Raw genomic sequence first — 24,796 nt, forward strand, 5'->3', positions numbered from 1 at the left:
CTCACAGGATTTCATCTGGAGAGAGAGGGAAGGAAGAGGTCATGGCGTAGGGAACTTCTGTGGGCCTATAGAGCTATGGTTAATAGTGGTGGTTAATAGTGGTGCGCTATATAGGAAATACTGAGCCATTTGAGATGCAGCCTCAGCTGTCCTCACCTCCTGACCTCAACCCCTCCTTCCACTAATCCACAGATGTCCATCTGTCTGCCCTATCTCAACACGTTGCTCTCCTCCCTTCCACCCAACACATTGCAAAGCTAATCTGTCTTCCTACAGAGAACCATTTACTTCTGACATAAAACCCAGGCTCTTTCACTTCTTATTCAATGCTTCTTCTCTATCATTTATGTATATCTCAATGTTCAAAATGTCGAATCCAACAACGTACACTAAAAGGCATTATGTCCAATGTCTGCTATTTAGCTGCACTTAGTTAACGGCTAACGAGTACGAGCAAGCCAATGACTGTTGTAATGGGTTGGTTGGATAGAGGATCAAGCCAATAACTGTTGTAATGGGTTGGGAGGATGGAGGCTCTGGGTGGTAATGGCTGCAGGGTTATTGGTGATTCTTTCTTGTGACACTTCCTTGAGGTAACATGAACTTAACAGGAACAGAAGAGATACTTAGCTTGGTGCATGAAATGAGAGAGAGAGCAAAATACATAAATGAGAGTGATTCATTCAATATTTGTTTATGAAAGAGAGTCGATTTCACGATATTGTTCTCTCTCTGTCACTCTAACACTCTTCCTTCTCTCACCCTCCTCCCCCATTCTCTCTTTATATCTCTCGCTCCCTCCCCCTTCTCTCTTCTCTATCTATCTCTCTCCCGCCCTCTTTCTTACACCCTCCCCTTTCTCTCTCTCCTCCTTTCTCTGTCTGTCTGTCTGTCTGTCTGTCTGTCTGTCTGTCTGTCTGTCTGTCTGTCTGTCTGTCTGTCTGCCTAACTCTGTCTGTCTGTCTGTCTGTCTGTCTGTCTGTCTGTCTCTCTGTCTCTCTGTCTCTCTCTCTCCCCCTTTGTCTGTCTGTCTGTCTGTCTGTCTGTCTGTCTGTCTGTCTGTCTGTCTGTCTGTCTGTCTGTCTGTCTGTCTGCCTGCCTGCCTGCCTGCCTGCCTGCCTGCCTGCCTGCCTCTGTCTGTCTGTCTGTCTGTCTGCCTGCCTGCCTGCCTGCCTGCCTGCCTGCCTGCCTGCCTGCCTGCCTGCCTGCCTGCCTGCCTATCTGTCTCTCTCTTTCTCTCTCTCTTGCTCCCTCCTTCTCTCTCTCTCTCCCTCCTCCATCTTTCTCTTTCTCCCTCCCTTCTTCTCTCCTCCTTCCCAGGTTTCTCCTGGTGCGGCCCATCTCATGCGTATCTTGGAGGACTTCATCCATCTGATAGGAGATGATCAGAAACCCTTCCAGAGTTTCCTGGTGGTCACCAACAACCTCAGTGAGTAGTCAGTTTAACACTCACAGGTAGGGTTGCAAAATTCCCTTAACTTTCCATAATTTTTCAACCTTATCTTCAACGCTCCCAAGTTAATAACTAAATTCTGAATTTTTTGTTCACATTATTTGCCTTTCCTTTAGTCAGCACATCTCTACCTATTTTGGTTGGACGTCAGCTCATGTTTTCTGTATGTCTCCATAAGGATAACTATGTGTTTTGTCTCCATAGCGATAACGATTTGTTTTGTCTCCATATTGATTACAATATGTTTTGTCTCCATAGTGATAACAATACAGCGAGAGCCTGTGACAGCGGTGTCCAGTGACATCAACTTCCCCATGAAGGGTAGGAGGGGCATGAAGGACTGGGCTCGATCTGCTGAAGACAAACTCTACATCCCCAAAGAAGTCTTCACCCTCACCTCCGATGGTGAGAGATCATGATCTTCATCATCATCGTCGCCCCCATCAGAATTATTGCCATCTTCAACATCGCCATCATCAGCAGCTTCATTGATGTGGTCTACATTGTCATCATCATCGCCATCGTCGTTGTTGCCGGCGTCTTCATCATCATCTTCATCATCATAATCACACTCCTCATAATGAAATGTGTCTTCAAACATCCTCTGAAGACTCTCCCTGACTTCACCACACTTACGTCAAGATGTCCTCACAAGGTGTGTGAAGAGTAATACAGGTTGTCCTAAACCTAAGGACTGGTTTAAAGTCAGCTCATTCGTAATATTAATCCCATCCAAATCTACCATATCAATAATTTTGTCTTGGCGGGAAGGATATTATCCCAGCTCTAAAAACATTCTGCTTTTCAGGAAAGGGCCTCTGATAATACATATCCTGTGCGAATTGACACCCCTGTGTTTTGAGGGGTATTACAGAGTTTAACAGGTGCTGCAGACCAGTTTGCTGAAAACAGAGTGCTGTGCATGTAGCCTTCAGATAAATGATCTGTGTTGTCATATATCAACTTTCCCAGTGCCTACTAAAATACTTATCTTTTAAAACATTAAGCGGATGATTTTGTGCCAAGGAATTGATAAATCGACAAATATGTCAGTTAATTCAATGATCTGGAAACAGTTAGTTGTTCTTGCTGCCTTTTCTGAATTGAAACCCATAATTAGGCTATCCCTAGACAAGTTGAAATACACTATCTTCACGCCTATAGCCTCCAGGCTAGGGTCATAACGGTCAATTTGGATAATTATGCTGTCCGAATCGTCCTATGGAAGAACAGAAATACTAGGGTAATAATTATGTAACCAACGTTCCATAGTAATACTAGTCCCGTGCAAATAGGGCTTTAGAGTAAGTTATGTTAGAAGTCCTCAAAACACACACTTTATTATATAATCTCTAAACAGCAAGAGAAAGTAACAAGCCTGGTCGTCTGTACAAAGTTGGAGGTCATGACCCTGTCAGAGATAAGATTCTCAATCGTAAGGCCTAGCCTAAAATCCTCCAACTTTTAACCCAAATCAATCATTATACTACCATAACAGTGAAGGATTGTCTCACGTCCTACTTTGAGCTCCTTTTCAAATCAATCAATCAATCAAATTGATTTATAAAGCCCTTTTTACATCAGCAGATGCCAAACAGCAAGCAATGCAGATGTAGAAGCACGGTGGCTCGGAAAAACTCCCTAGAAAGGCAGGAACCTAGGAAGAAACCTAGAGAGGAACCATGCTCTGAGGGGTGGCCAGTCCTCTTCTGGCTGTGCAGGGTGGAGATTATAACAGAACATGGCCAAGATGTTCAAACGTTCATAGATGACCAGCAGGGTCAAATACAAATAATCACAGTGGTTGTAGAGGGTGCAACAGGTCAGCACCTCAGGAGTAAATGTCAATTGGCTTTTCATAGCCGATCATTCAGCATTAGAGACAGCAGGTGCGGTAGAGAGAGAGAGTCGAAAACAGCAGGTCAGGACAAGGTAGCATGGACATGGTCCTAGGGCTCAGGTCCTCCGAGAGAAAGAGAAAGAGATAGAGAGAGAGAGAGAGAGAGAGAGAGAATTAGAGGGAGCATACTTAAATTCACACAGGACACCGGATAAGACAGGAGAAATACTCCAGATATGACAGACTGACCCTAGCCCCCCGGCACATAAACTATTGCAGCATAATTACTGGAGGCTGAGACAGGAGGGGTTGGGAGACACTGTGGACCGATCCGACTATACCCCCGGACAGGGCCAGCCAGGCAGGATATAACTCCACCCACTTTGCCAAAGCACAGACCCCACAACACTAGAGGAATATCTTCAACAACCAACTTACTACCCTGAGACTTACTACCCCAAGTCCAAGTGTATCCAACGAAAATCTCCCCCACAGCACGAACCCGAGGGGGACGCCAACCCGGACAGGAAGATCACGTCAGAGACTCAACCCACCCAAGTGACGCACCCCTCCTAGGGACAGCATGGAAGAGCACCACTAAGCCAGTGACTCAGCCACCGTAATAGGGTTAGAGGCAGAGAATCCCAGTGGAGACAGGAGAACCGGCCAGGCAGAGACAGCAAGGATGGTTCGTCGCTCCAGTGCCTTTCCGTTCACCTTCACACTCCTGGGCAAGACTACACTCAATGGTAGGACCCACTGAAGAGATGAGTCTTCAATAAATACTTAAAGGTCGAGACTGAGTCTGCGTCTCTCACATGGATAGGCAGACCATTCCATAAAAATTGAGCTCTATTAGGAGGACTGCGTCTTGTGACTGTAGCTTATGTGTAGGTACGGCAGGACCAAATAGGAGAGCTATGTAGGAGCAAGCCCGTGTAATGCTATGTAGGTTAGCAGTAAAACCTTGAAATCAGCCCTAGCCTTAACAGGAAGCCAGTGTAAAGAGGCTAGAACTAGAGTAATATGACACAATGTTTTGGTTCTAGTCAAGATTCTAGCAGCCGTGTTTAGCACTAACTGGAGCGTATTTAGTGCTTTATCCGGGTAGCCGGAAAGTAGAGCATTGCAGTAGTCTAACATAGAAGTGACAAAAGCATGGATACATTTTTCTGCATCATTTTTGGACAGAACGTTTCTGATTTTTGCAATGTTACGTAGATGGAAAAAAGCTGTCCTTGAAACAGTCTTGATATGTTCATCAAAAGAGTGATCAGGGTCCAGAGTAACGCCGAGGTCCTTCACAGTTTCATTTGAGACGACTGTACAACCATCAAGATTAATTGTGAGATCCAATAGAAGATCTCTTTGTTTCTTGGGACCTAGAACTAGCGTCTCTGTTTTGTCTGAGTTTGAAAGTAAAACATTTGCCGCCATCCACTTCCTTATGTCTGAAACACAGGCAACCAAGGAGGGCAATTTTGGGGCTTCACCATGTTTCATCGAAATGTACAGCTGTGTATCGTCCCCATAGCAGTTAACATTATGTTTCCAAATGACATCACCAAGAGGTAAAATATATAGCGAAGACAATAGAGGTCCTAAAACGGAGCCTCGAGGTACACTGACAAGTACAAGTACAGAGGACAAACCATCAACAGAGACGAACTGATGTCTTTCCGGCAGATAAGATCTAAAACAGGCCAGAAAATGTAGACCAATTTGGGTTTCCAATCTCTCCTAAAGAATGTGGTGATCGATGGTATCAAAAGCAGTACTAAGGTCTAGTAGCACGAGGACAGATGCAGAGCCTTGGTCTGACGCCATTAAAAGGTCATTTACCACCTTCACGAGTGCAGTCTCATTGCTAGGATGGGGTCTAAAACCAAACTGAAGAGTTTCGTATACATTGCTAGTCTTCAGGAAGGCATTGAGTTGCTGCGCAACAGCTTTTTCAAAACATTTTGAGAGGAATGGGAAATGGATCTGCACAGCTCACAATCAACCTGTATTCCCTGTAGACACAGGGGGAAAGCAAAGATTTGGGGGAGTAATTGGGGTAAAAAGTGCATAGAAACAGATAAATAGGGACAGAGCGACAGACATAGAGAAAGAGATGAGTATATCTCTGTTTCTGATCTTGACCTCTGCCCCCTCAGAATAACAAAGGCCCCACAGGAAATTACACTCACACACACATGCACACACACACATGCACACCCTGACTTCATGTGTGCCTCTTGCCATGCCCATGAAAGGTTACAATGGTGTCAGCAGTGTCTGGGGTCTCTGTCTGGCTCTGAGGACACAGCTCCTCTCTCTCTCGCTCTCTCACCCACTCGCTCTCTCGCTCTCCATCTCTCTCGATTTGTCTTCCCCTCTCACCATCTATTTCTCTCTCCTTCCCTTTCTCTATCTCTATCACTTTCTCTATCGCTCTCTCTGCCTCCCCCCCTCTCTGACAGGGCCTTTCTCTCCCTCTGTCTCACCCTGTATAGTCAGAGTGATGGCAAGAGAATGACGCTGCTGATGAGAGGTCAGAGTGGCCGTGCAGAGAGCTCATTGTGACCAGTGATCGGATGTTTATCATCGTGTTTGGTCATTACACCTGTCATCAAAGCCATTCTCCCACAGACAGTCCCACTGATAGGCTCACTAGGCTCAAGACTTGCTGTAGCACAAACAAAGTGCAAGTGTGGACACATGCACACACACACACACATATGCACACACACGCATGCATACACACGCACACTCACGCACACACACACACACACTGGCCTATGATAGGCTCATGACTTGCTCCACAGCCCAAGACCAGCCTTGTTCACTGATCCGTAGGATGACACTGACCCAGATATATAGAGAGGCTAAGACACACATATACACACACAGATAATCACATAGAGCCATGCACTAGCTCACACTCACACATACAGTACACACACACATTCAACCTCAGAAAAGATAATGATCCAATGACAGGCCAGAAGTTCAGGGTGTAATAAAGAAATGGATACATAACATGGTTTATTCATTTCTACCCAGCACAATAATACAACCCATGCAACAGTTGACCCTTGACTTACGCTTAACTTACAGCTGCAATGGATCTCAAATGCATGTCGGCCATGTCTTTAGATTTAACTGGCTTTCATGGATGCTTGGTGCTTCATCTCAATCTGGATATCCTCTCATTCAATACAGATGACCGTCTCAAGATTTCCCATTTCAGCTAGCCGACACCGATTTAAAACGCTTTGCGACATAATGGTCTCCTGGTCTCAATCAGGTTGTCTGTAATGAGCAGAGTTGGGCAGTATTTCTGTTACATGTATTTTAAATACGTGTTTTATTGACATATTTTCATCTCCCTCTCTCTCTCGCTCTGTGTATGTGTGTGTGTATGTGTATCTATTGGTTACACAAACTTGTCAGTACATACACACAAAAAGTAGGTCACAGGGGGATAGACGTTGGGCCGTGAGGTGTTGCTTTATTTGTTTTTTGAAGCCAGGTTTGCAGTTAACTTCTGTGCAATTATGGCTCTATATAATATTGTACATTTCCTTGAATTTTTTCTATACCTGGGACTGTGAAAAGACCCCTGGTGGCATGTATGGTCTGGTAAGTGTGTGTGTCAGTACTGTGTATGAGTTGACTATGCAAACAATTTGGAATATCCAGCACATTAATGTTTCTTACAAAAACAAGAAGTGATGCAGTCAGTCTTGCCTCAACTCTTAGCCAAGAGAGACTTGCATACATAGTATTGATATTCACCCTTTGGTTACAATGAAGAGCTAAACATGTCTCTGTTCTGGGCCAGCTGCAGCTTAACTAGGTCCTTCTTTGCAGCACTTGACCATGTGACTGGACAATAATCAAGATAAGATAAAACTAGAGCCTGCAGGACTTGCTTTGTGGAGCTTTGTGTCAGTTTGAGATGAATGCTCTTCTCTATAAACATGCTGAAACTCTGTTGTTCATTTGTTTACAGGGAAATTGGATTGTATTTGGTCAAACACCATGTTTTACAACAGTTTGCTAAGAGCTGGCAGCAGCTGATAGGTCGGCTGTTAGAACCAGTAAAGGCCTCTTTACCATTCTTGGGTAGCGGAATGACTTTGGCCTGAGGACAAACACTTTCCTCTAGGCTCAGATTAAAGATTTGACAGATAGGAGTGGCTATAGAGTCAGCTACCATCCTAGCTATCCAATCTAAATGCTCAATGCCAAGAGGTTTGCCATTATTGATCAATAACAATAATAACAACATTCTAACTTAGAATGCTTTTTTGGTTGTTGCATGAATGCAATGGCTCACTGTTCATTGTTGGCATTTCCTGCCTAACTTTGCCCACTTTGCCAAGGAAGTAATCATAAAAATAATTGGCATCATCAAATGGTATTGTGATGAATTATACATATGCTTCGTTCAAAGAAGGAGTAGAATTTGTCTTTCTGCCCATAATTTCATTTAAAGCACTCCCAAGTAGTTTTTCCCATTGATCTTGGCTTCCTGGTACAGTTTCTTCTTCTTTTTGTAGAGTTTAGTCACATCATTTCTCAATTTGCAGTAATTCAGCCAGTCAGATGTGCAGCCAGACTTATTAGCCACTCCTTTTGCCCCATCTCTTTCAACCATACAGTTTTTCAATTCCTCATCAATCCATGGATCCTTAACAGTTCTAACAATCCGTTTCTTAACAGGTGCCAGTTTAGAAATAATTGGAGAAAAAAAAGAAGCAAGTGCAGTGTCTGGATGCTCCTTATTAATCACATCAGACCAACACATATATTTAACATCTTCCACGTAAGAGTCACAGCAACTTCTTTTGTATGATCTCTTATAGACTATTTTAGGCCCAGCTTTTAGAACCTTGGCTTTCCTGGTTGTAGCCATTACAGTATATTGTGATCACTGCATCCAATGGTTATGAATACAGCCTTAGAACCAAGTTCTACAGATCTTGTAAAACTGTGATCAATACATGTGGATGATATACTGTAGTTCCTGTAGGGTTTGTAAACACCTTGGTATACAGCAACACCTCCCCCATTGGCATTACGGTCTCTTTTGTGAATGTTATATCCTTGTATTGCTACTGAGGTTCACAATTGTGTAGCCCCCGTTCACCCTACATTGGTATCAAAAGTGGGATGGCACTATGGTGTGATAAGTGTCTCCTAAATTACCTAAATGTAGATGTAGATGTAAAAAGTATTACTCTAATGAGCTCCGCCCAGAAACAAGGCCAATGACAATACCCAATGTGCTTTGCAGTTGTTCATTTTCACATATACAGTATATACATTTTGGTCATTTAGCAGACACTCTTATCCAACGTGACAGTGTGTTCAACTCAGCTGAATCTGGTAATGAATGATGTGGCTGTTGAACAAGTTGAGGAGACTAAATTACTTGCTGTTACTTTAAATTGTAAACTGTCATGGTCAAAACATATAGATTCAGTGGTTGTAAGAGAGGTCTGTCCGTAATAAAGAGATGCTCTGCTTTTTTAACACCACACTCCAAAAAGCATGTCCTGCAGGCTCTAGTTTTGTCTAATCTTGATTATTGTCCAGTCGTGTGGTCCAGTGATGCAAGGAAAGACCTAGTTAAGCTGCAGCTGGCCCAGAACAGAGTGGCACGTTTTGCTCTTAATTGTAATCAGAGGGCTGATATAAATTCTATGCATGCCAGTCTCTCTTGGCTAAGAGTTGAGGAGAGATGGACTGCATCACTTCTTCTTTTATAAAAAACATGAATGTGTTGAAAATCCCAAATTGTTTGCATAGTCAATTTACACACACTTATCCCACCACACATGCCACCTGAGGTCTTTTCACAGTCCCCAAATCCAGAACAAATTCAAGAAAGCGTACAGTATTATATTGAGCCCAATTGCATGGAACTTTCTTCCGTCTCATGTTGCTCAAATAAACAGCAAACCTGGTTTCAAAAAACAAGATAAAGCAACACCTCACGGCACAACACCTCTCCCCTATTTGACCTAGAGAGTTTGTGTGTATGCATTGGTATGTAGACTGCGTGTGTCTTTTTTAAAAATGTATGTAGTTCTGTCTTTGAGCTGTTCTTGTCTATTGATGTTCTATGTTATGTAATTCTGTTTTATGTTTTGTGTGGACCCCAGGAAGAGTAGCTGCTGCTTTTGCAACAGCTAATGGGGATCTTAATAAAAATACAAAAAACGAAGGTAGATAAACAACAACATATCACAGTTATAGCAAGTAAGACGTGTCTGTAACCATTACTGAGAATGCTGTTGCTGTTCGGCTGGCAACTTGCAATTGTATTTTTGTATTTTAAATACAATACTTAGCAAAAGTATCTTACATTTTATTTTGATACATTCGTTTTTAATGTATTTTGTAATTATAATGTGCAATGTTTACCAGTCTCTGGTAATGAGTTTGTGGTCTGATCAAGTGTAGTAGGACTGTCAACCCTCCCTCCCCCCCAGACGCTTTTACCCACATTGCAGTGGGCATCTCATCTACATGTTCATGCACACAGCCTTCAATTGGGATCCATCCCAGTGACAGCTCTCCATCGTCAACTTTGATCTTCTCTCTCTCTCCCTGATAATGATGTCTCATAGCCTGATAATGATGTGTCATAGCCTTAGTATTACAGTATATCTTCTCTGTCTGTCTATCACTGCCTTTCTCTTAGTCTCTTCTCTTAGTCTCTCTGTCTCTCTGTCTCTGTCTCTGTCTCTGTCTCTGTCTCTCTCTCTCTCTCTCTCTCTCTCTCTCTCTCTCTCTCTCTCTCTCTCTCTCTCTCTCTCTGTTAGATTTTGGATGACTCATGATGAGTCACGCGTGATGAGAGCATATTCCCTCCTTTATTCTCGTTTCTACTTCCTCCATCTCTCTGCTCTTCTTCTCAGCTGAAGGGGCCAGGGAGGGAGAAAGAGGTGGAGAGACTCATCTTTCAGACTGAGTTATCTCCCTCTCTCCTTCCTTCCCTGCCTCCTCTATCCCTCCCTCCTCCCTTCTTTCCCTTCCTCCTTCATCCCTCCCCTCTTCCTCCCTCTATCCCTCCCTCCAGACAGGGTGACATTTACAGAGGGACACTGCCTCTCTATGGGAGCCAGCTGTTCTCTCAGAGACACTGCTCTGGGGGAGAGAGGGATTAAGGGAGAGAAAGAGTGGGGGAAATCAGAGGAAGCACAGAGGAGCAAGAGACTCTTTGGCCTATTGAAAGGGACGAAGAGGTGAAAAGGGTATGGCAGGAGGGAGGGAACAAACAAAAATGGATAGAAAAGTTCTGAAAAGAGGAAGCAAAGAGGGAGTTGAAAAGGGGAAGAGATGGGGGGATAAGGAGATAGGAGGAAGACTGGATGGAGTTTTGAGTTCAGTACAAGAGAGTTTTTTATAATTTCACTTCTGTGCACCTCTAAATGTCATTATCTATTGGATCTCAGCTCTTCTCAGCTGGTTGGTGAACTTTTAACCTTCGACCTCAACAGGTTCTCTGCTGTTAATAGTATTGCATGTGTATTGTGTTGGTGTTTTTCAGAAACAGAAACAGAGACTTCATATTTTGTCATCGGAGCCATCCTGTATCGGACCTTAGGAGTCATCCTACCTGCCCCTAAGTGAGTGTTCTTCCTCTTCCAATTCCATCATCAGGTCTGCATCACAAATGGCACCCTTTTCCCTTTATAGGGCACTACCGAATGATACACTTCAAGTCCAAAAGAGCTGTAATGATATCCATTAACAATGACAAGAGAACCATCTCCCTTTTATTTCTACCTTCCCTGTCTATTGGTTATTTTCTCCCTAAATGTTACGTCTCTGTATACCCCCTCTCTCACTCCTCTCCTTCTCTTTCTCCATATGTTGTTTCTCCAGGGTCCTTGTGCTATTATCCAGGTCAGGGCTCTTTTCGATGTGTGGCTGACTAGGGCCTACATCCCAATGGCACCCTTTTCCCTATGTAGAGCGCTACTTTTGACCAGGGCCCTATAGGGTGCGATTTGGGATGCAGACTAGGTCCTGTGTAGAGGCCTATGGTAGTGTCGTGGAACTAGTTGTGGGGCTGTCGTCTGTTGAATGCTAATATGTTAAGGACTGTGAGTTTGTTTAGGGCTCTGTGTCTCATTAGCTTTAAGAGATCACCCTCAGAAGCCTCCCAAATGCTCCATGGGGGTCAGGTGCCATGTGCCTACTACTGAGGCTTGATGATACGCGTACACACACACATGCACACACACACACACACACACACAACATCCCCCTTACCCTTTCCACCCCACTCAACCCTGAAAACTTGCTCTTTTGTGATTTTTAACCAGACTCATTCCATTCTCTCTCTCTCTCTCTCTTTCAGTGCCCCTGCTGTGATCAACTCGAAGATTCTGACGGTGACGGTCCGACCAGAACCCAAACCCAGTGAACCCATGGTAGTGGTGGAGCTGTCCCCACTGCTCAATGTAAGTATAACATGACATAGCCTGGTTATAACCCTACATAGACAGGGTTGGGTAGGTTACTTTCTAAATGTAATCCGTTAGTAATTACCTGTCCGTAATTGTCGTCAGTAAAATAAAATAAAATGTTATTTGTCACATGCACAGAATTCAACAGGTGTAGTAGACCTTACAGTGAAATGCTGAATACAACAGGTGTAGTAGACCTTACAGTGAAATGCTGAATACAACAGGTGTAGTAGACCTTACAGTGAAATGCTTACTTACAAGCCCCAAACCAACAATGCACTTTTAAGATTATAGAGTTAAGAAAATATTTACTAAATAAACTAAAGTGAAAGTGACACAATAAAATAACAATAATGAGGCTATATACAGGGGGTACCGGTGCCGATTCATTGTGTGGGGGTACAGGTTAATCGAAGTCATTTGTACATGCAGGTAGTGTAAAAGCAGTGTAAAAAAAATAATACAAATAGTCTGGGTGGCCATTTGATGCATTTTTCAGCAATCTTATGACTTTGGTGTAGAATCTGTCAAGGGCCTTTTGGACCTAGACTTAGCGCTCCGGTACCGCTTGCCGTGTGGTAGCAGAGAGAACTATCTATGACTTGGGTGACTGGAGTCTTTGACAATTTTTTGGGCCTTCCTCTGACACAGCTGAGTATATACTGTAGGTTCCTGGATGGCAGGAAGCATGGTCCCGGTAAAGTACTGGGCTGTACGCACTACCCTCTGTAGTGCCTTACATGCTGACCAGACCGGACACATTGCGTGTGCGAGCGTTGCAAAATATAGTTAGAAATCCATGTTATTCAATTATTGCACCCACACTGCTCTCGCGCGCCAACGAGCGTCTGCGATGCCAAGTGCTAAAATAGATGTCATTCCTATTTCTGACGCAGATCGCACTGCAAGCCCTGCCTCTCCCATCTCCTCATTGGTTTAAAGAAGCAGGTACCCCGTGCCATCTCCTCATTGGTTATACCCACGTGGGTGATTGAAAGACAAACTGTTTTGCCGGTAGTCGTGGTAATACTATGAAAGTTTAGATGCCAATCACTATATAAGTTCAAAGATGAAAAGGCTGGAAGGAGGAGAGCAAACTAGAAACGATTCGGTTGACCGTTTTATGTGTGGATTAATTGTCGGAGTGGAGGACCTCGTGCATTTCAGGTAAAATAACAACTCAATGTTTATATCCCAGGACAAATTAGCTAACAACAGCAAGCTAGCTAAATAGGACACATTAACTAGCATATGCAAGCTAGCAAACTAAATTGTCATACATGTTTAATGCTTTTCGACCTGTCCCCAAATTAATGTAATTGGTTGAGTTTGTTTTGATATTTTAACCTGCTTTTCGTAATTGCGTTTGGTGTGGTGGACAAAATCAATTTATGCACGATGGTGCACGATGGCGCACACGCGCAGCCGGTTTGGGTTTCGTGTTACGGTCGGATGCCAAGCAGTTGCCATACCAGTTGGTGATGCAACTGGACAGGATGCTCTCGATTGTGCACCTGTATAACTTTTTGAGGATCTGGGGACCCATCTCAAATCTCCAGTCTCCTGAGGGGAAAAGGTGTTGTCGTGCCCTCTTCATTACTTTCTTGGTGTGTTTGGACCATGATAGTTTGTTGGTGATGTGGACAACAAGGAACTTCGAAACGCAGCACTACAGCCCTGTCGATGTGAATGGGGGCGTGTTCGGCCCTCCTTTTTCTGTTGTCCACAATCATCTCCTTTGTCTTGCTCATGTTGATGGATAGGTTGTTGTCCTGGCACCACACTGCCAGGTATTAGACCTCCTCCCTATAGGCTGTCTCATCATTGTTGGTGATCAGGCCTACCACTGTTGTGTCGTCAGCAAACTTAATGATGGTGTTGGAGTCGTGCTTGGCCACACAGTTGTGGGTGAACAGGGAGTATAGGAGGGGACTAAGCCTCTGGTAGGCTTGCGTCACTGGGCAGCTCACTGCTGTATTTCACTTTGTTGTCCGAGTGTCAGAGCCAGTGTAGTAGGATTCAATCTTAGTCCTGTATTGACCCTTTGACTGTTTGGTGTTTCGGCTGAGGGCATTACAGGATTTCATATACATTTTCCGGATTAGAGACCCGCTCCTTGAAAGCGGCAGCTCTAGCCTTTAGCTCGGTGTGGATGTTGCCTGTAATCCATGGCTTCTGGTTGGGATATGTAGGTACGGTCACTGTGGGGACGACGTTGTCAATGGACTTATTGATGATGCCATTGAATGAATCCCAGAACATATTCCAGTCTGTGCTAGCTAGTGTTGTTGTTCAGCCACGACTCGGTGAAACATAAGATATTAACGTTTTTTAATGTCCCGTTGGTAGGATAGTCTCGAACGGAGCTCATCCAATTTATTCTCCAGTAATTGCACTTTGGCCAATAGAACGCATGGTAGAGCTGAGTTTACCACTCGCCTACGAATTCTCACAAGGCACCCTGATCTCTGCCCCCTGTATTTCCTTATTTTCTTCATGTGAATTACCGGGATTTGGGCCTTGTCTGGGAGCAACATTATATATTTTGCGTCAGACTCATTAATAAAAAAATCTTTGTCCAGTTCGAGGTGAGCAATCACTGTTCTGATATCCAGAAGCTCTTTTTGGTCATAAGAGACAGTAGCATCAACGTTATGTACAAAATAAGTTACAAACAATGCGAACAAACTAGCACAATTAGTTAGGAGCCTGTAAAACGGCAGCCATCCCATCCCCTCTGGCGCCATTCAATAACGTAACTTTTGGATTACCCAAACTCGGTAGCGTAATCTGATTTATTTTCAGTTATTTTTAGATGACTTTCCCCTCAAGAGGCATTAGAAGAAGATAAACATGAATATTACACATTAAACAAGATCTATTGCAAGATTAATCAATGTAAGAGTTTACATAGCTGGTCATAAATGGATGTTGCATTTTATTTTATGAGTTGGTTATGTAGGCTTCTTCTAACCCATTGCTTTCATTTACAGATAATGATATGATTAGGCTATATCTTTACATTAAAAACCAAAGTCTTTCTGATTTTCAGTCATTCCAGTTCACTTAATTGTTTTTTCACCTTAATTTAAATAGGTAGGCCAGTTGAGAACAAGTTCTCAATTACAACTGCATCCTGGCCAAGTTAGAGCAAAGCAATGCGACACAAACAACAACACAGAGTTACACATGGGATAAACAAACGTTCAGTCAATAACACAATAAAAAAAAATCTGTACACGGTGTGTGCCAATGAAGTAAGGAGGTAAGACAATAAGTAGGCCAATAGTGGCAAATTAATTAGATTTTATACATTTACACTGGAGTAATAGATGTGCAGATGAGGATGTGCAAGTAGAAATACTGGTGTGCAAAAGAGCAGAAAAACAAAAACAAATATGGGGATGAGGTAGGTAGTTGGGTGGGCTATTTACAGATGGGCTGTGTACAGCTGCAGCGATCGGTAAGCTGCTCTGACAGCTGACGCTTAAAGTTAGTGAGGGAGATATAAGTCTCCAACTTCAGTGATTTTTGCAATTCGTTCTAGTCATTGGCAGCAGAGAACTGGATGGAAAGGCGGCCAAAGGGGGTGTTGACTTTGGGGATGACCAGTGAAATACCCCTCAGCTGAACCGCATGCTACGAGTGGGTGATGCTATGTTGACCAGTGAGCAGAGATAAGGCAGGTCTTTACCTAGCAAAGACTTATAAATGACCTGGAGCCAGTGGGTTTGGCGACGAATATGTCGTGAGGACCAGCCAATGTTCCATGTGTAACTCTGTGTTGTTTCTGTCGCACTGCTTTGGTCTATCTTGGCCAGGTCACAGTTGTAAATGAGAACTTGTTCTCAACTGGATGACTGTGGCAGCTTTCCAATCTTTAGGGTTCTCAGACGATACGAAAGAGAGATTGAACAGGCTAGTAAAAGGGGTTGCAACAATTGTGGCGGATAATTTTAGAAAGAGAGGGTCCAGATTGTCTAGCCCAGCTGATTTGTAGGGGTCCAGATTTTGCAGCTCTTTCAGAACATCAGCTATCTGGATTTGGGTGAAGGAGAAACGGGGAGGCTTGGGCAAGTTGCTGTGGGGGGCGCAGAGCTGTTGACCCGGGTAGGGGTAGCCAGGTGGAAAGTGTGGCCAGCCATAGATTTTTTTTTATTGAATTCTCGATTATCGTAGATTTATCAGTGGTGATAGTGTTTCCTAGTCTCAGTGCAGTGGGCAGCTGGGAGGAGGTTCTCTTATTCTGCATGGACTTTACAGTGTCCCAGAACTTTTTGGAGTTTGTGCTACAGGATGCAAATTTCTGTTTGAAAAAGCTAGCCTTTGCTTTCCTAACTGCCTGTGTAGATTGGTTCCTAACTTCTCTGAAAAGTTTCATATCACAGGGGCTATTCGATGCTAATGCAGAACGCCACAGGATGTTTTTGTGCTGGTCGAGGGCCGTCAGGTCTGGAGTGAACCAAGGGCTATATCTGTTCTTAGTTCCAATTTTTTTGAATGGGGCATGCTTATTTAAGATGGTGAGGAAAGCACTTTTAAAGAATAACCAGGCATCCTCTACTGACGGAATGAGGTCAATATCCTTCCAGGATACCTGGGCCAGGTCGTTTAGAAAGGCCTGCTCGCTGAAGTGTTATAGGGAGCGTTTGACAGTGATGAGGGCTGGTCATTTGACTGCGGACCCATTACAGACGCAGGCAATGAGGCAGTGATTTCTGAGATCTTGGTTGAAGAGAGCAGAGGTGTATTTAGAGGGCAGGTTGGTCAGGATGATATCTAATAGGGTGCCCCTGTTTACGGATTTAGGGTTCTACCTGGTAGGTTCCGTTATAATTTGTGTGAGATTGAGGGCATCTAGCTTAGATTGTAGGACAGCCGGGGTGTTAAGCATATCCCAGTTTAGGTCACCTAACAGTACAAACTCTGAAGATAAATGGGGGGCAATTAACATGCATGAAACCAAGGCTTTTACTGTTACAGAAGTCAACAAATAGTAGCGCCTGGGGAATAGGAGTGGAACTAGGGGCTACAGGGCCTGTGTGTGGGGTGGGATGAAAGAGCTATCTAAGGCATTTTGAGCGGGATTGAAGGCTCTACAGTGAAATAAAACAGTAAAAACTAGCCAAGACAGCAGTAGACAAGGCATATTGACATTAGAGAGAAGGCATAAAGCAATCACAGGTGTTGGTCAGGAGAGCTAAGACATCAATGGGTAATGGTGATGAATGGGCAGAGCGGGTCAGTTAGGTACATACAGGACCTGAGTTCGAGGCTGGGGCCGACAGGTAAACAAAATGAGGTACCCTGTTATTGAAACAGTCCAGGGGGCATCAGCTGTGTAGCTGAGTGATCATAGGGTCAAAAGAGCAGCAATAGGTGAGTCAGGGTGCTGTTCGGTAGTCACCACTACACTACATATCCCTTAATATCCCTTGATCTTCAAGAACATGTCTTGGAAATGCAGATTAGCTAAATTGTTTTACCTGAGCATAACCCAAAAACTAAGGACTTATTAGCCTGCTCTGTTGTTTATGATTTTATTGTCATGGATGACTGATTGGGCTCATTGCTTCAGGTTGAAAAATAAGTGCTGCTCTCATGGAATGGCATGCTTTGAGCACTACCGAAAAGTGCTATTTGCATGTGAAAAATGTCTGCCATATGCCTCTGTTGTTTATGTTTTTGTTGGTGACACTGATATCTCGAAGCTGTTTAAGTCTATCAAAGGTTTGGGAGTTTGAGCATGTGGAATTAAGCCTTTGGAATAAAAAAAATGTATCAGAACAAATTAGATTGAGCAATAAAATGCCTTCTTGTGGTCTTCTTAAATTAAACTTGTTTTTGACAGTATGGAGCACAATACCAAGGAGGAGTTTAGAAAGGAGGTACTCCCTCAAACTTTTATTCCGTAGCAATGTGCAGGAGCACATTTTTCACTGGCTGTCCACAGTTTGTTTTCAAATTGAACCTTTATTTAACTAGGCAAGTCAGTTAAGAACAAATTCTTATTTACAATGACGGCCTACCGCGGCCAAACTGTACGACTCTGGGCCAATTGTGCACCACCCTATGGGACTCCCAATGTGATGCTGCCTGGATTCGAACCAGGGACTGCAGTGACACCTCTTGCACTGAGATGCAGTGCCTTAGACCGCTGTGCCACTCAGGAGCAAAAACAATGGTTGATAGGCAGCTTTAACTTCTTCAATTCAATACATGTATTCCGTTACTCCCCAACCTTGTACATAGACTAGTTATAAAACTACATTCACCCGTTACAATGTAGACCAGCTATAATGTGCTATAAACATTATAGAACTAACGCTCAGAGGTAATAGGGGAGCAGTCATTGCCTTATTATGACATGGCCTGATAATGATGTGAATCAGCCTGGAAATGATGTGAATCAGCCTGACATTGATGTGAATCAGCCTGATAACGATGTCTCATAGCCTTATAATGGTGTGACATAGCCTGATAATGATGTCTCATAGCCTCATAATGATGTCTCATAGCCTCATAATGATGTGACATAGCCTGATAATGATGTCTCATAGCCTCATAACGATGTCTCATAGCCTTATAATGATGTGACATAGCCTGATAATGATGTCTCATAGCCTGATAATGATGTGTCATAGCCTGATAATGATGTGTCATAGACTGATAATGATGTATCATAGCCTGATAATGATGTATCATAGCCTGATAATGATGTATCATAGCCTGATAATGATGTGTCATAGCCTGATAATGATGTCTCATAGCCTGATAATGATGTGTCATAGCCTTAGTATTACAGTATATCTTCTCTGTTTGTCTATCACTGCCTTTCTCTTAGTCTCTTCTCTTAGTCTCTCTGTCTCTCTGTCTCTGTCTCTGTCTCTGTCTCTGTCTCTCTCTCTCTCTCTCTCTCTCTCTCTCTCTCTCTCTCTCTCTCTCTCTCTCTCTCTCTCTCTCTCTCTTTCATATATCAGCTGTGTTCCAAAGAGATGTTGAGAGGAGACAGGGAAGGAAGCTATCCAAAGTCAGTAGGACCTTGTTGAAAGTCTCCTGCTGAGAATCAACATGCTGATTCTCCATTTGGAACCTCAGATTCCTACAGTGAGAGAACAGCTATGGTCTAGACCCCTGTGGTAGGGCAGTTTGTAGGACATACACTGAGTATACTAGAGTTGTAAGATCCTGACACAAATGTAGACCTGTATCCACGCAAATACACACGTGCACTCACACACAGCCACACACACACAGAGAGTAATATCCACTCTCTCTGGGATTTCTTGGTAATCTTGTGGTCTGCATCTGTTAGGGGTGATGACATTGGCCAAGTGTGTGTTCGCGCGCGTGCATATGTGAGTACCCTGCAGCTGTGGGGGGGTGGTGACCTTGGCCAGGAAGCCAAGGCCCAGATGCTGAAGTAGCCTCATAGCGACAGATGTTAAGGGAGGGGAGAGGCTGAGGGGGAGGCGGAGGGGTGTGTTGAGGTCCCTGTACTGGGCCTTGTCCTCACTGTGAAGACATCTGGTCCCAACTGCCCATCCTCCTCTCCAATGACCAATGAGTGAGTGAGTGAGTGAGTGTGTGTGTGTATGTGTGTGTGTGTGTGTGTGTGTGTGTGTGTGTGTGTGTGTGTGTGTGTGTGTGTGTGTGTGTGTGTGTGTGTGTGTGTGTGTGTGTGTGTGTGTGTGTGTGTGTGTGTGTGTGTGTGATTAAGATGCAGGAGGGCAGATGCCAAGGACTGTCCTTCCTCTGGTCATCCCTCATCTACCCTTGTAGTGATTGTCTTCACTATGGTTCTGTTGAACACTTGATATTCTGCAGTACCTTTTCTCAAGTATTTCTCTGTCTTGAATACTCAGGGCAGCTAACTTTTGTCAGTCCTCACTTCTACAACACAATGTTTTACTTTTGTGGCTCAAAATGGCTTCCTAGCAACACACATATGTGAACCCACTACACATTGGTAGTGTTTCTAGAGTTATCATGAGTATAAAGATGTACTGTGGGTGCTGGTGTATAAATAAATCATTTATACAAAATATAATTACTACCATCCACAGATGTTAGGCGTTAGATCTCTCTCCTCAGTCTTTTGCAAGGGAGCCTACTGTTGATGCAGACACCGTCAATATGTGATGTGTCCGTGCTAAAGACTGAGGCAGACAGTGTGGGCGTACCCTGTTGTCACTCATAATGGAGCTAGTGTTAGCATACGGCTAGTCTGTCTGACTGGTGATTGATGGCTGAATGCTAGAAAATGCTGCTACGCCACGTGGTATCAGAGTAATGAGCTCTGAGGGACTTGTGATGTAGATGACACCTGTTATGTGAGTGAGCTGAAACAAAGAGTTGTCTTCCACGATTCCTCTGGCCGGGCTGCCTAGATACACGCTTCCTCTGGCCGGGCTGCCTAGATACATGCTTCCTCTGGCCGGGCTGCCTAGATACATGCTTCCTCTGGCCGGGCTGCCTAGATACACGCTTCCTCAGGCCGGGCTGCCTAGATACACGCTTCCTCTGGCCACGCTGCCTAGATACACGCTTCCTCTGGCCGGGCTGCCTAGATACACGCTTCCTCTGGCCGGGCTGCCTAGATACACGCTTCCTCTGGCCGGGCTGCCTAGATACACGCTTCCTCTGGCCACGCTGCCTAGATACACTCTTCCTCTGGCCGGGCTGCCTAGATACACGCTTCCTCTGGCCGGGCTGCCTAGATACACGCTTCCTCTGGCCACGCTGCCTAGATACACGCTTCCTCTGGCCGGGCTGCCTAGATACACGCTTCCTCTGGCCGGGCTGCCTAGATACACGCTTCCTCTGGCCACGCTGCCTAGATACACGCTTCCTCTGGCCGGGCTGCCTAGATACACGCTTCCTCTGGCCGGGCTGCCTAGATACACGCTTCCTCTGGCCGGGCTGCCTAGATACACTCTTCCTCTGGCCGGGCTGCCTAGATACACGCTTCCTCTGGCCGCGCTGCCTAGATACACGCTTCCTCTGGCCGGGCTGCTAGATACACGCTTCCTCTGGCCACGCTGCCTAGATACACGCTTCCTCTGGCCACGCTGCCTAGATACACGCTTCCTCTGGCCGGGCTGCCTAGATACACGCTTCCTCTGGCCGGGCTGCCTAGATACACGCTTCCTCTGGCCGGGCTGCCTAGATACACGCTTCCTCTGGCCACGCTGCCTAGATACACGCTTCCTCTGGCCGGGCTGCCTAGATACACGCTTCCTCTGGCCGGGCTGCCTAGATACACGCTTCCTCTGGCCACGCTGCCTAGATACACGCTTCCTCTGGCCGGGCTGCCTAGATACACGCTTCCTCTGGCCGGGCTGCCTAGATACACGCTTCCTCTGGCCACGCTGCCTAGATACACGCTTCCTCTGGCCGGGCTGCCTAGATACACGCTTCCTCTGGCCGGGCTGCCTAGATACACGCTTCCTCTGGCCGGGCTGCCTAGATAAACTCTTCCTCTGGCCGGGCTGCCTAGATACACGCTTCCTCTGGCCACGCTGCCTAGATACACGCTTCCTCTGGCCGGGCTGCCTAGATACACGCTTCCTCTGGCCACGCTGCCTAGATACACGCTTCCTCTGGCCGGGCTGCCTAGATACACGCTTCCTCTGGCCGGGCTGCCTAGATACACGCTTCCTCTGGCCACGCTGCCTAGATACACGCTTCCTCTGGCCGGGCTGCCTAGATACACGCTTCCTCTGGCCGGGCTGCCTAGATACACGCTTCCTCTGGCCGGGCTGCCTAGATACACTCTTCCTCTGGCCGGGCTGCCTAGATACACGCTTCCTCTGGCCACGCTGCCTAGATACACGCTTCCTCTGGCCGCGCTGTCTAGATACACGCTTCCTCTGGCCGGGCTGCTAGATACACGCTTCCTCTGGCCACGCTGCCTAGATACACGCTTCCTCTGGCCACGCTGCCTAGATAAACGCTTCCTCTGGCCGGGCTGCCTAGATACACGCTTCCTCTGGCCGGGCTGCCTAGATACACGCTTCCTCTGGCCACGCTGCCTAGATACACGCTTCCTCTGGCCGGGCTGCCTAGATACACGCTTCCTCTGGCCGGGCTGCCTAGATACACGCTTCCTCTGGCCACGCTGCCTAGATACACGCTTCCTCTGGCCGGGCTGCCTAGATACACGCTTCCTCTGGCCGGGCTGCCTAGATACACGCTTCCTCTGGCCACGCTGCCTAGATACACGCTTCCTCTGGCCGGGCTGCCTAGATACACGCTTCCTCTGGCCGGGCTGCCTAGATACACGCTTCCTCTGGCCGGGCTGCCTAGATAAACTCTTCCTCTGGCCGGGCTGCCTAGATACACGCTTCCTCTGGCCACGCTGCCTAGATACACGCTTCCTCTGGCCGCGCTGTCTAGATACACTCTTCCTCTGGCCAGGCTGCTAGATACACGCTTCCTCTGGCCGGGCTGCTAGATACACGCTTCCTCTGGCCACGCTGCCTAGATACACGCTTCCTCTGGCCGGGCTGCCTAGATACACGCTTCCTCTGGCCGCGCTGCCTAGATACACGCTTCCTCTGGCCGCGCTGCCTAGATACACGCTTCCTCTGGCCGGGCTGCTAGATACACGCTTCCTCTGGCCACGCTGCCTAGATACACGCTTCCTCTGGCCGGGCTGCCTAGATACACGCTTCCTCTGGCCACGCTGCCTAGATACACGCTGCCTAGATACACGATTCCTCTGGCCGGGCTGCCTAGATACACGCTTCCTCTGGCCGGGCTGCTAGATACACGCTTCCTCTGGCCACGCTGCTAGATACATGCTTCCTCTGGCCGGGCTGCTAGATACACGCTTCCTCTGGCCGCGCTGCCTAGATACACTCTTCCTCTGGCCGGGCTGCCTAGATACACGCTTCCTCTGGCCACGCTGCCTAGATACACGCTTCCTCTGGCCGCGCTGTCTAGATACACTCTTCCTCTGGCCAGGCTGCTAGATACACGCTTCCTCTGGCCGGGCTGCTAGATACACGCTTCCTCTGGCCACGCTGCCTAGATACACGCTTCCTCTGGCCGGGCTGCCTAGATACACGCTTCCTCTGGCCGCGCTGCCTAGATACACGCTTCCTCTGGCCGCGCTGCCTAGATACATGCTTCCTCTGGCCGGGCTGCTAGATACACGCTTCCTCTGGCCACGCTGCCTAGATACACGCTTCCTCTGGCCGGGCTGCCTAGATACACGCTTCCTCTGGCCACGCTGCCTAGATACACGATTCCTCTGGCCGGGCTGCCTAGATACACGCTTCCTCTGGCCGGGCTGCTAGATACACGCTTCCTCTGGCCACGCTGCTAGATACATGCTTCCTCTGGCCGGGCTGCTAGATACACGCTTCCTCTGGCCGCGCTGCCTAGATACACGCTTCCTCTGGCCGGGCTGCCTAGATACATGCTTCCTCTGGCCATTCTGGCTGGATACACGCTTCCTCTGGCCGGGCTGCCTAGATACACGCTTCCTCTGGCCGGGCTGCCTAGATACACGCTTCCTCTGGCCACGCTGCCTAGATACACGATTCCTCTGGCCGGGCTGCCTAGATACACGCTTCCTCTGGCCGGGCTGCTAGATACACGCTTCCTCTGGCCACGCTGCTAGATACATGCTTCCTCTGGCCGGGCTGCTAGATACACGCTTCCTCTGGCCGCGCTGCCTAGATACACTCTTCCTCTGGCCGGGCTGCCTAGATACACGCTTCCTCTGGCCGGGCTGCCTAGATACACGCTTCCTCTGGCCACGCTGCCTAGATACATGCTTCCTCTGGCCACGCTGCGTAGATACACGCTTCCTCTGGCCGGGCTGCCTAAATACATGCTTCCTCTGGCCGCGCTGCCTAGATACACGCTTCCTCTGGCCGGGCTGCCTAGATACACGCTTCCTCTGGCCACGCTGCCTAGATACACGCTTCCTCTGGCCAAGCTGCCTAGATACACGCTTCCTCTGGCCAGGCTGCTAGATACACGCTTCCTCTGGCCACGCTGCCTAGATACACGCTTCCTCTGGCCATGCTGCCTAGATACACGCTTCCTCTGGTCATGCTGCCTAGATACACGCTTCCTCTGGTCATGCTGCCTAGATACATACTTCCTCTGGCCGGGCTGCCTAGATACACACTTCCTCTGGCCGGGCTGCCTAGATACACGCTTGCACTACATATCCTTATGTGGCATGGTCAAAAGTAGTGCACTATATAGAGAATAGGTTGTCATTTAGGAAGCAACCCTAGGCAGTATCCTCACGTTTAACAAGGGACCAACTTTTTCACAGGGGACCAGTGTAACAGTATCCTCCACCACCAGGGGGAGACTCCCCTTCATTAACAGATGGGCCTCAAAGGGAAGCTTGAATTATGCATGGCCATAATATAACCACTGATAGGCACCCTTCCTCCCCTACCTCCCCAGAGATGGCTTCTAATCTATGGGTAGCTAAAACAGAAAGGGCTACATTTCCTTTTCTTTCCTGGAGGACCAAGAATTTCTGTATTCAGATTATGAGATGCTAAAAGTGTTTCTTTCCTGTAAGTGAGTGCATCGCTACACTAGTCCACAGGTTTCTTCTTACATTGCCACAGACCATCTTTGCACTGGAAGAATTTCCTTTCCTGATTGTCTGCATTAAGGCAATGATTAGTTTAATGGTTTTGTAATGCTTGGCTGAAATAGAGAGTTGCCTCATCAGGTCATAGACTGGACTGAACTGGACACTCCTAAAATCCAATCATTCGTCCTCAGTAGGATAAAACATATTGAGACGTATATAGTGCATGGAACTAGTCCAGAGGATTCAATTAGAGCAGAGCAATCGAATCACTGACCACTGCTGCTCGCTTGTGGAGCGAGCATGGATGAATCAATTAATCAATTATTCTCCAATCAATTCCCTCATGGAGTCGTGGAGAGTCATCTTCAGTAATGCTATATACGCACCACTGAACTTTGCTTAGCCAATCACAGGCCGTTTTACTCAGTGCGATTGGCTTGGGCTCCAGTGAATCG

At 46.4% G+C, this 24,796-nt stretch overlaps 1 protein-coding gene across 1 annotated transcript in view; it reads left to right on the forward strand.

Moving 5' to 3' along the window:
* The window catches only part of LOC139373700 (adhesion G protein-coupled receptor B2), a 326,533-nt gene that overhangs the window by 149,906 nt on the left and 151,831 nt on the right, over positions 1–24,796 (forward strand). The window contains exons 11-14 of the mRNA XM_071114575.1: positions 1,321–1,429; positions 1,712–1,858; positions 10,843–10,921; positions 11,659–11,761. Of these exons, the coding sequence (XP_070970676.1) occupies positions 1,321–1,429; positions 1,712–1,858; positions 10,843–10,921; positions 11,659–11,761 (438 nt within the window). The remainder of the gene's footprint in view (positions 1–1,320; positions 1,430–1,711; positions 1,859–10,842; positions 10,922–11,658; positions 11,762–24,796) is intronic.

This window comes from Oncorhynchus clarkii, chromosome 18 (genome assembly GCF_045791955.1).
Source record: "Oncorhynchus clarkii lewisi isolate Uvic-CL-2024 chromosome 18, UVic_Ocla_1.0, whole genome shotgun sequence".
In the NCBI taxonomy this organism is placed as follows: Eukaryota; Metazoa; Chordata; class Actinopteri; order Salmoniformes; family Salmonidae; genus Oncorhynchus; species Oncorhynchus clarkii.